Genomic DNA, 11972 nt, shown 5'->3' on the forward strand with positions numbered 1-11972 from the left:
CCGACCGTGGGACGCGCCCAGCGGCGGCGCGAAAGGGGGAAAACCGAGGCGGAGCGGCGGCAGGAAGGGCGCCGCTGAGCATCTCGGGAGTTGTAGTTCCGTGCCTCCGCCGCGGCTGCGCTTTACGGCAGGACGTGACGGTAACGGGGAGCGACAGCGGAGCGCGGGAGGTCTGGGAGGTGAGGGCAGAACGGGGGGAGAAAAGGGCGAAAGGAAAGGGAAAGGAAAAGGGAAAGGTCTGCCCCGGGTAAGGGACAGCCCGAGGGGGGATCGGGGGTGACGAGGGGGCTGCGCTTTCCTCCGTAAGGGACAGCCCGAGGGGGGCGAGGGGACTGCGGTACCCCGGTAAGGGACAGCCCGAGGGGGATCGAGGGTGATGAGGGGACTGCGCTACCCCGGGTAAGGGGCAGCCCCTGCGGGGATGGGGGGTGACGAGGGGGCTGCGGTACCCCGGTAAGGGACAGCCCAGGGGGGATCGGGGGTGATGAGGGGACTGCGCTACCCCGGTAAGGGACAGCCCGAGGGGGATCGAGGGTGACGAGGGGGCTGCGCTACCCCGGCTGTGGGGGAGACGGCAGCCTCAGCAGGGCAGGAGAGGGCCGAGGGACGGGCTGCGGGACCCCCGACAGCTGTGCCTGCAGGGGGGCTGCCCTTGGTGACAGCTTCTCCACCCCCGAGGGGCTGCCCTGAGCCTCCCGGGGTGGCCGAGCGGTGACACCGGCCATCTCTCCATCCCGGCAGCATCCGGCCCCGGGCGCGGAGCAGCAGCAGCAGCAGCAGCATGCGCTGGCCTCACCTCCTGGGATGAACCTGTACGTGCGGCTGTCCCGCAGGGCCAGGATGCTGCCCCAGCCCTGGCGCTGCTTCTCGCGGGCCGCGGAGGACCTGGCGCTGCAGAGGATCCGCAAGGTGCTGTGCGTGGCCGAGAAGAACGATGCTGCCCGAGGCATCGCGGAGCTGCTCTCCAACAGGAGGATGCGGCGGGTAGGAACGGCCCAGCCACATCGTGCTGCTGCTCCCTGGGGCACGGAGACAGGGATGGGGCGGGTCCGTGTCATCGTGTGCGGCAGCTCCAGCACTCCCGGCAGAGCTTGGCATGACCATTTCACATCAGCACGTGGCACGCTTGGTGCTGGTTTTGTCCTTGAGCACACGAGGGTACAAGAATGTTCTGTGGACAAACATCACTTGCCCAAATGTATTTGGGAGTCTCAGGTCCTTGTGGGTTAAGATGAGTGAGAACTCAGCTCCCTCTGCCTTCTCATGGTGAGGGCTCCCTGGGTCCTTCCTGGATTAGCATTTTAGGACAATGGCTTCAGAAATGGACACCGTCCATTGGCATGCATTTCCCTGTCTAAAGGCACCACTTCTGCAGCAGCAGCAAGTGTCAGGGGTTTACTGGAGGTCACCAAATAAAGCAAAAGTGGGCTGTGGTTTGGAGAAGAAAAAATTCAATTATTTCTACTCTCTGCTGCTGTGGTAACAGTTTGCATAATCACTTCCCGTTTCCAAACTAAGGAATTTCCAAACTAAGGTGCTACTAGACCAGAATCAGAGAGTCACTGAGGTTGGAAAAGACCTCTGGGATTACCAAGGCCAACCCATGATCCCCACCTTGTCACCCAGACCAGAGCACTGAGTGCCACATCCAGGTGTTCCTTGAACACCTCCAGGGGTGGTGACTCCACCACTTCCCTGGGCACTTGCAATGCTTGATAACCCTTTCCATGAAGAAATTTTTCCTGATGTCCAGCCAAAACCTTCCCTGGGACAGCCTGAGGGTGTTTGCTCTCACCTTGTGACCTGGGAAAAGAGGCTGACCCCCACATGGCTCCAACCCCCTTTATTTGAATAAAAGGTGTTATTGAGAACCTGGGTGCTGACAGTCCCAATCAAGGTGTCATCCTGCTTCTGTACAAAAAGCAGCAAATACACAATCTAGAAACTTCCATGAGTCCCAGTGAGGTGGGAGGTAGCCTTGGGGACACTGCTTGTCACTTGGAACAAGATAGGAATTTCTAAACACTGGCCAGCCCCATTAAATAAATCAGTTCCTCATTAGTCATGGGGAGATAACGCTGGCACCACCTTCAGGAATGGTTTAAAATCCTCATACCTTGGAAATCACCATTTCAGTGCCTCCATAAATGATACAGGAGATTTCCATCCCCTTGCTGCAATTCCCATTGGCTCCAGTGTCTGGTTTTCCTTTGCCATGTGCCTCTTGTGCTCCATCCTTGTGTGGACAAAGCAGGGCAGGATGGATTTGATTCCTGTTAAAAATTTTAATTAAAAAAAAAAATTAAGAACTTGTGTTCTGTGAAAAGCCAGAAACTCAGGAATTCTCCTTTTCCTTCCAGCGAGAAGGGTTTTCCAAGTTCAACAAAATCTATGAATATGACTACCAGATGTTTGGCCAGGTAAGAGTTTTCTCTCCATCTGCTGCTGGATTAATGAAGTACAAATACTAATTAATAAAAGCCATTTGTCAGGAGTTGCAAAACACAGCTCCAGCCATGGGGATGTTCTGCCCAAAGATGAGAAAAAGTCAGATGTTTTCTTGGCTCCTCCACCACCTGTTTTGTTGCTCTAAATATTTTAACTTTCTGGTTTTATGTCAGTCAAAATTACGTTGCTGTTTAGAATTGGGAGCTTCCTACAAAAATTGAAGCTAAGGCCGTGGATGGAGCTTGTTATGATGTATTAGTTTTGGTTGCTCCATCCCTGGAAGTGTTCCAGGCCAGGCTGGATGGGGCTTGGAGCAGCCTGGGACAGTGTCCCAGCCATGGCAGGGGGTGGCACTGGATGGGCTTTAAGGTCCCTCCCAACCCAAACCATTCTGAGGTTAGCAGGAGAAAGGTGTCACTAATCATTTAAATTGAGAACCTCAGGGCTGTGGGTAGTTTTTGGTGAGTGATGGACACTAATTTCCTTGCTGTGTCTCTTGCAGAACGTTACCATGGTGATGACATCCGTGTCAGGACATTTACTGGCTCATGATTTTATCATGCCATTTCGCAAATGGTTGGTACCTCGTGGCCCTGGCAGGGAGGGGAAGGGCTCTGTCACCTCCTGGCCCTCACAGGAGGGGCCTGTCACCTCCTGTTCCTGTCCTTGACACTGCAAGCTCAGAGACAAAGGGGCAGGGAGGGACTCTGACTCAGAGCAGGGTGATGAGTTCCAAATTTTATAGAAAATAGCACAAATATTGTTTCAAATTCCTGTCTTCAGAGTGCTAAAGCCCCCTGAAGACATAATACTGGCTAAAATACATCAAGGCAGACACAGGGAATTAAATTGACTCCAGAATGGGATGGTTTTGTGTTCTTTGTTCAGCTAGGAGCTGTTCTGGGAAGGAAGGTGCATTCTCTGCCTTACCTGCTTTTGTACTCTGGGCTTCAGATAGGAGAAGCTGCTTGTTGCCTTCCAGATTTGCTGTTTTCTCTGGCTGGCTTTTCATTCTGTTGCTTTTCTCAGCTGTTGCTGTTACTCAGCATTTCACATGAGCTCTCTGTGGTCTGAAACAAGGCCTGTAATAAAATACATTCATTCCAGTACTCAGAGAGCACCCAGGTAGTGTCTCACAAATAGTGTTTTAGTTTATGTGATGCACACACACGTTTCTCCTCTGTTTTCCAGGCATAGCTGCAACCCTTTAGCTCTTTTTGATGCTGAAATTGAGAAGTATTGCCCTGAAAATTACCTGGATATCAAGGTACATCATGGTTAAGGCTTTGAAACTGAGCCCAGGGGTTGGCTCAACAAATCTTGTCCCAGACAGAAGGATGATCTTACCTTTGTCCTTAAGATCCAAATTTCTGCAGTTTAGCAGATTCCTCCTGCATTTCCTAGGACTGTATATGCTGTTCATTTGTGGCACTGAAACCCTTGTTCATGTACAAGTAGTGCAGTGAAGGAACAGCTAAAAATAGAAATGTTTTTTTCCAGCAAGGTGGAATTGATGATTGTGTCTCAGTTCTACAGAAAAAGACATTTTTAGAAAACAGATTGTGGTACAACCTGCTCCAAGCCAAACTTTTAAACAGAATTAGATGTAAATAAATGACTCAATTCTTTTAAAAGCTGCTTGATCTCCTGAGACAGACAATTACAAAATGTTATTGCAACAACCCATCTCCATGGATACACATTGCATTTGGTGTTCAGTGAATCATTCTGAAATGAAATGACAGAGCAAGTGGCCTGGAATGTTCTCCCTGTGTTGTTTTTCTCCTCTCAGAGAACCCTTGAACGAGAAATCCAACAGTGCCAAGCCCTGGTGATCTGGACTGACTGCGATAGAGAAGGCGAGAACATTGGCTTTGAGATCATCCACGTGTGCAGAGCTGGTGTGTAGAGCATCTCCATCAGTCTGACTTCCATTAATGGTTTAACAACTCCTTTAGCAGAGGCAAATTCTCAATTTTATTGTGTCCAGGTTAAATGCTGGCTAATTCTAATAATGTGGCTGGGATGGACCAGAAATGCATCCAGCTGTTGGAAAGCTGTAGAATCAGTTGACAGCACGCTCTCTCAGCAGCTGTTTATCAGTTGCTCCTTTCTGTTGATGTCTGAGTCCCTGTGATTTCTCTTGTGTGTGTGTCTGCAGTGAAGCCAAACCTGCAGGTTTTCCGAGCGCGGTTCTCCGAGATCACGCCTCACGCTGTCAGGGCAGCCTGTGAGAACCTCACCCAGCCCGACCAGAGAACCAGCGACGCCGTCGACGTCAGGCAGGAGCTGGACCTCAGGATAGGCACGTAAACATCTGTTACTGGAACCTCAACACAAGGCAGAAATTGCCTCTGTAGTCTCATAAACCTGATTTTTAGATCAGATACGACTAAAACACATCTTATCTTTTACTGGAAGTGTACTCTTTGAATCAGAGAATCATCAACTCCCAAGATGGAGTCCAACCTGTGACTGATCCCCTCTTGTAAACCAGACTACTTAATGCCACATCCAGTTGTTTCTTGAATATCTCCAGGAATGATGACTCTACCACCTCCCTAGGTAGTCCATTCAAATGTTTAAAAGCCACTTTTGTGAAGAAATCTCCTGAAAAGAGGAAATTTCTCCTTAAAGCAAATAGTAAATTTATAGCTCATGCAGCACTGACAAGCTTCTTCAACTGAGTATTAAAGAGAGTAAAACTAATGCTCAGAATATTAAAAATATCTGAAGTACTGTGATTATCATTCAGCATTGTTGTATTCAGTTGTGGTGCCCATTTTGTTTCTTCAGGTGCTGCCTTCACCAGATTCCAGACTCTGAGGCTGCGGAAGATCTTCCCTGATATTTTAGCAGATCAGCTGATCAGCTATGGCAGCTGCCAGTTCCCAACGCTGGGATTTGTAGTTGAACGCTTTAAAGCCATCCAGGCTTTTGTTCCTGAAGCCTTCTACAAAATTAAAGGTATGTTTGGAGAAAACCAGTCCTGGGCTCCATCTTCGAGGGTTTGATGTGGATAAAAAAGAAAAACATTGGAGCAACTGACACAAAAACACTCCAGAGATTATTTCCTCTTCCTCTGCCATGAACACTGAGCAGAGCTGGAAGGTTTCCAAGCTCCTTTGTGGTATTTCCATTTTGTGGCTCCTCCATCAGCCAGCTCTGTTGTCCATCACAGTGACCCACGACCATGAGGACGGCAGCGTGGTCTTCAACTGGAAGAGGAACCGGCTCTTCAATCACACGGCATGCCTGGTCCTTTACCAGATGTGTATGGAGGTAGGAAAGCTTGTAAATAGTTGCATAATCCAGATTTAGCCAAACATTCCCTGTATCTGTCTTGCTCAAGACTTTTAAAGAACAGTTTGTGTAAACTCCTAAAGGATATGTGGGTTTTGCTTACTGTGTTTAGGATCCAGTGGCGACTGTTGTTGATGTTGTGAGCAAGCCAAAGAGCAAATGGAGGCCCCTGCCCCTGGACACTGTGGTATGTTTGAACTCTGGGTAGGGTTTCTCTGAAAAGAGCTTTGAACAGATGTTTTACTCACTGCTTTGAATTATCCACTAATACTTTTGGGTTTTCTGGCTCTTCCCAATACAGGAACTGGAAAAATTGGCTTCCCGCAAACTGAAAATAAATGCAAAGGAAACAATGACAATAGCAGAAAAACTCTATACTAAAGGGTAAGAAAGCAAGACTTGGCTTGGTAAACTTAATTCTTCTAAAACTAAATGGCCTTTTGTTTAAAATGGGAAGCATCTTGGAGCAACTCTCAAAGTGCTCTCCCCTCTTTCCTCCTAAGGTTCATTAGTTACCCTCGAACTGAGACCAACATTTTCCCCAAGGAGCTGAACCTCTCTGCTTTGGTTGAACAGCAAACACAGGACCCAAACTGGGGAGGGTTTGCACAGAGGATTTTGGATGAGGGTGGGCCAACCCCTCGGAGTGGAACCAAGTCTGATCAGGCTCACCCTCCCATTCATCCCACAAAATACACCAGCAGCCTGCAGGTGGGTGTATCCAGAGGGAACTGGATGGGTTGTGTTGCTTGTTAAATAAAGATAAAATCTTAACACGGTCATTAGCACGAAGTCCTCACCCAAGGTCCCACTGATTTTGTGATGTCTTGTTAACCTGGGAGGACACTCACCCTTCTCACTGTTTGATCTCAGGGCAATGAGCAGAGACTCTACGAATTCATCGTGCGCCACTTCTTGGCTTGCTGCTCTCAGGATGCCAAAGGACAGGAAACAACTGTGGAGATCAACATTGCCAACGAGCAATTCATTGCTCAAGGACTCATGATCCTGGCCAGAAATTACCTGGAAGTGTATCCTTATGACAAGTGGAGTGATAAGGTAATCCACTTCAGTAACATAAGTGGGAGAGGCTAAAGTAGCACTTCAGTGCCAACTTCAGACCTCTCTGCACGACATCTTTTGACCATTTCTGGCTCTTTGACTCAGAGCCTTTGTCCTGAGTGAATGGACCAGGAAGCAGTTTCAAAGAGACTCTCCTTCCTCCAGGTTATCCCACTGTATCAGAAAGGGTCTCGCTTTCAGCCCACCACAGTGGAGATGGTGGATGGGGAAACCAGTCCTCCCCTGCTCCTCACAGAAGCAGATCTCATTGCTCTCATGGAGAAACATGGCATCGGTCAGTATTGGGGCAGCGTGGCCTCTTGCTCTTGGCTGAGGGAATTCTCCCCAGGCAATTCTCCAAATGTTGCTGTAGATAAGAAATTACTTAAATGTGAAGAAAAAAAGGGATATAAAGGGCAAAGTCCAAACATCCTCAGGAGCCTGCAGAGTGCCTCCAGTACCCAGGGAGGTGGGAAATTTTGGGTTCAGGGTGTGCTGCCAGCACCTCACTGGCCTCAGTGCCAGCAGGGCATGGGGGCAGTGCTGCTCCTCACCATAAGTTGTGTCCTTGTCTCTGAGCATAGGGGAAATCACTTCTTGGCTCCTGATTTGACTGACATCTCTCTGCTTCCAGGCACTGATGCCACCCACGCCGAGCACATCGAGACGATCAAGACGCGGATGTACGTGGGGCTTACGGCAGATCAGCGCTTCCTGCCCGGCCAGCTGGGCATGGGGCTGGTGGAAGGTGAGAGGACAGCCCTCACAAAGATAGCAGAGGCCTTACTGGCTCCTTCCTTTCACTTACCATTCCACATATTCCTCAGGCTATGATTCCATGGGCTACGAGATGTCCAAGCCTGACCTTCGAGCTGAGCTGGAGGCTGATCTGAAACTGATCTGTGAGGGGAAGAAAGACAAATCTGTAGTGTTGCAGCAGCAGGTCCAGAAGTACAAGCAAGTCTTCATTGAAGCTGTGGCCAGAGCCAACAAGTGAGTGTCTTTGCCCTCTTCCTTTTGCTTTGTTATGCTGGGAGGTGCCTGCTGCTCTTCTGGGGCTCAGCCTGGAATGGGGGATCCTGTCACACTGTTTCCCTGGAGCTCTGCCCCCTATGTTGTGGTATTTGTGTGGGAAAGGATGACTCAAAGCCTGGCATGCTGTCAGGAGTTCCTCCCAGCTAAGAGTTTAAGCCAGGAGGAGCAGTTAAGATTAAATTTGGGCATGGCAACATGCACTGGCCTCTGATGTTGTACCCACACCTTTCCTGTGCCAGAAATGTGGTGCTGAGTCACTGTGCTCGTGGAGGAGCTCAGAGGGGCTGTGTGGGGGGCAGCAGGCTCTGAGTCACTGCAGCACCTGATTGCTCTTTGCAGAGACATGCAGGATGCTTTGCTTGTTTCTTTACAGGTTGGACCAAGCCCTGGCTCAGTATTTGGGAGAAGCTGCAGAAGTTCCAGAGCAGGATGAGGTGTACCCAGCGACGCCCCTTTCTGTTCGGAAATGTCCTCAGTGCAACAGTGACATGGTCCTGAAGACCAGGAAGAATGGCGGGTTGGTGACCTTCTCTCGTGTAGCTCCTGTGTTGGTTTGTGTTTCTCCAGGCTTTCATTTACCTCCTTTGGTAAAAGCTTGGAAACCTTGGGCTGCAGCTTGCTGACTCCACCAGCTACATGAGCTGGGTGGACTCAGCTGAATCTCTTCTCAAGTAGGTATTTCCCCTGTAAAATTGCAGTTTTGACAATTTCTGATGGCTGAGAAGACACTAGAATGGATCCCCAATTGTCTTGAGTTTGCCTCTTCCTCATCCAGCGCCTTTGTCCCTTGGCAGGTTCTACCTCAGCTGCATGGGCTATCCAGCCTGTAAAACTGCAGTCTGGTTCCCTGATTTTGTGGTGGATGTGACCAGGGACGAGAGCATCTGTGATGTGTGTAAACCCCATCCAGTTCACAGGTAGGTCATGCCACTTCCATGGGCTAGGCTTTTTCATTTTCCATTCCAGTCTTGAAAAGCTGGAGCAGCACTTAGCTTGGGGATGGAAAGAAGAGGGACTGGGGAAACTGGCCTCCATATAACAGAATCAAAACAATAAATAAAAGTCCAAGTATAAAGTGAGGTCTGTTGATGAGAAACTGGGAGACTTTGACTCTCCTTTCCTTGCAGACTGAAGTTTAAATTCAAGAGGGGCAGCGTTCCCCCTGTGATGCCCCTGGAGTTCGTTGGCTGCATTGGAGGCTGTGATGAGATGCTGAAAGAGCTTTTGGACCTCAAGTACTTGCACAGATCATCCCAACCTGCATCATCTACCACCCAGCCAGGGCATCACCTGCAGGCCAATCACTCCCTGAACAGATCCAGCAGTGAGACCAGGCAAGCTAGGGGAACCTCAAACCTGGCAAGGGGACACCTGCTCTCCATCAACTCCTCCAGGACCCCCAGGGCCGCTCCTCCAGCTGCTGCAGACGATGGCAATGCTGTGGTGTGCAACTGTGGGAGCGAGGCGCTGCTGCTGACCGTGCGCAAGGACGGCCCCAACAAGGGCCGCCAGTTCTACAAGTGCAGCTCCAGCACCTGCAACTTCTTCCTCTGGGCTGACGAGCAGCCACAGGACAGAGGCAGCTCCCCGCTGCTCCAGCCCGCCGCTGGAAGAACCCCAGTGGGATTGCAGCGGCCAGGAGGAGGGAGGGAGCCCTCGGGAAGCAGCAGCTCGGAGGCTGGAGGCGGTGGCGCGGTGTGCAGGTGCGAGCAGCCCGCGGTGACGCGCACCGTGCAGAAGGACGGGCCCAACAAGGGGAGGCAGTTCCACACCTGCCCCAAGCCCCGGGAGCAGCAGTGCGGCTTCTTCCAGTGGGCAGACGAGAACGTGGCGCCAGGTACGGCCGGGCTGGGGGCACACTCCGGGGCTGCAGGCTGTTCTTCAGCTGAACAGAACAAGGAGCTGCTGGAGAGGGTCCAGTGGAGGCCACGAAGATGGTGGGGGGTCTGAAGCATCTCTCTGACTGAAGGAGCTGGGTCTGTTTAGTCTAGAGAAGACTGAAAGGGGAATCTCATTAATGCATGTAAATATCTCAGGGAAGGATGGTGCCAGGCTTTTTTTGGTGCTGCCCAGTGACAGGATGAGGAGCAATGGCCAGAAACTAAAACACAAGTTTGACCTCAACACGAGGAAGAACTTCTTTACATTAAAGGTGGCAGAGCTCTGGAGCAGCTGTCCGGGGAGATGACAGAGTGTCCCTCTCTGGAGACATTCAAACCCACCTGGCATGCCAGGGAAACTGTGCTGCTCCCTCTGCCCTAGTTTGGGGGTAGAGGGAAAGGGCAAGTCATTCTGGAGCTTTGATCAGAGATGAAACTCTGTGGAAAGATGCTGAAAAGAAAAATAATAACAAAACAAGGGTGCAAAAGAGAGAGAACTGACAAAAAGGGACATAACCAGGTACAGAGGGGGTAGATGTGGTCTGTGAGAAATCCTCCTCAGACATTTGAGCCTAAAGGGGTAAAAATGAGTTTTCAAAACTACTTAAATCCCAAGTTCTTCTGTGCCATGTTTTGTTTCTGCTTTAGCTGCAGACCAGAGCATGCAAGCAGGCAGATCAGCTTCCCCTGTACTGTTCCCACATCTCTAATGCTGCAAGACAAATGGGTAACATTTCACTGTTCAGACAAGTCTGAAGCACGTGCAGGTTCAGGAACAATCTAGAATCTTTGATCTATTTTGAACTTACCTTGTGTTTCTCACCTATTTATGTTTTCAAGATCCTTAAATTCAAGTTGTTTATCTCTAGGCCCTTCTGGAGATGACTCTTTGAACCACTTTGGCAGCAATGGATTCTCCAGAGGGTTGGGAAGCAAGGCCAAGAGACCAGGCAATCTCTCCTCAGCATCTGCTGCCAAGAAGCCACGGACCTGCAGCATTTGCCACCAGCCTGGGCACACAAGGAAAACCTGCCCTCAGAACCACTGAGCTGGGATGGAGCTCTGAGAGCCTACAAGGACCAGGGTTGTGAACCCTGCAGGAGCCACAAGGAACTGGACTTGGGGAACAAGTCCCTTGAGTGTTTTTTGGAAGGGCTGGTTGCAGGCTGCTCCTGCCAAGGGATGCCATTTGTTTCAGCAAGGGTTCAACCAGCTTGGAAAAGTGGTTCCACTACCAGGTTTTGTTTCCAGCTGCTCTTCTGCTGAGCAGATTGGGAAAGTCTGAACATTTCAAGGCACTTGGAAGCTGAGTCTGTGGAGAAAACTGCACTGCATCATTCCCTGCACCATCCTGGTGTTGTTCCTGGCCTCTCCATGCAGGGAAGAGCTGGATCAGGGCCACCAGGACAGACACCAGGGCTGGCAAGCTCTGCTCAGTCCCTGGCTTTCCACAGTGTGGAATTTAAGTTCCCTTCTCAGTTGATGTTACCTGAGCAACATTCCCTGTTTTTGTCACCCTTACCTGGGTTGTCTCTGCCAGTGAAGGAGGGTCAGGTGCAGAGGAGCTGGATCTGGTGCTTGCCCTGGGAGGAGCTCAGCTGCAGTGCTCAGGAAAAGCCCTCATTTTAGATGGTTCATGAATTTGAAGGCAAGTTCTTCCTCAAGCTTTGAGACATGCCTTTGTGATGCTGCTAGCTGATGAAAGTTATTTTTGTCAAACTAATGAGTTTCTTATTAAAATATTATTTAAATTTTAAATTTGATGCAGTGACACCTTAGCTTTCCCTAATTATTCCTTCCTACATAAAATAGTGAAGCTTTTACTGTGAAAGCATCCAGCCAAATCTTGCTCTTTCCAATCACTGGAACAATAGAGGAGCTTTCTTGGCAGAAACTCCCCACAGCAATTTAGAAGTGAGCTACAAAGAGATGGGAAAAGTTTTTATCTCACCAGCTGCATCTGCTGACCCGGGACCAACAGACAGAGCTGGCTGAGCTGAAGAGAGGCTCTGTTTTCCTGTTCTGAGTTCAGACTGAACTCCCTGGGAAGCCAGGCTGCCTCTTCCCTTGCTGTTGGGGCTTCCTCTGTTCATCAGAGGAGGGAATCTGCAGGATTCCTGTGTGCTTGGCTGCCAGGAGCTCCAGTGCTGCTCAGGATCCTGCACAAAGAGTTCCTGGGGTCAGCATGGAGGGGGGACAGGCTGGAGCACTTGGAGGGCAGCTGGAAGCAGAGCCCACAGCAGC

The 11972-nt window shown here is 50.2% G+C and overlaps 1 protein-coding gene across 1 annotated transcript; it reads left to right on the top strand.

Annotated features, from left to right (window-relative positions):
- The first annotated feature begins 49 nt into the window (after positions 1-49).
- Positions 50-11443, top strand: TOP3A (DNA topoisomerase III alpha). The gene is made up of 20 exons (XM_084216611.1): positions 50-179; positions 742-984; positions 2361-2420; positions 2951-3024; positions 3640-3715; positions 4241-4349; positions 4610-4753; positions 5245-5415; positions 5630-5730; positions 5864-5938; positions 6053-6135; positions 6255-6462; positions 6625-6810; positions 6979-7108; positions 7448-7561; positions 7641-7806; positions 8222-8365; positions 8643-8765; positions 8976-9685; positions 10598-11443. The coding sequence occupies exons 2-20, from the start codon at positions 805-807 to the stop codon at positions 10774-10776; spliced, it is 3033 nt and encodes a 1010-aa protein (XP_084072737.1). The 5' UTR covers positions 50-179; positions 742-804; the 3' UTR covers positions 10777-11443.
- The last annotated feature ends 529 nt before the right edge of the window (positions 11444-11972 follow it).

The sequence above is a fragment of the Fringilla coelebs genome (genome assembly GCF_963513975.1).
Source record: "Fringilla coelebs genome assembly, chromosome: 16".
In the NCBI taxonomy this organism is placed as follows: Eukaryota; Metazoa; Chordata; class Aves; order Passeriformes; family Fringillidae; genus Fringilla; species Fringilla coelebs.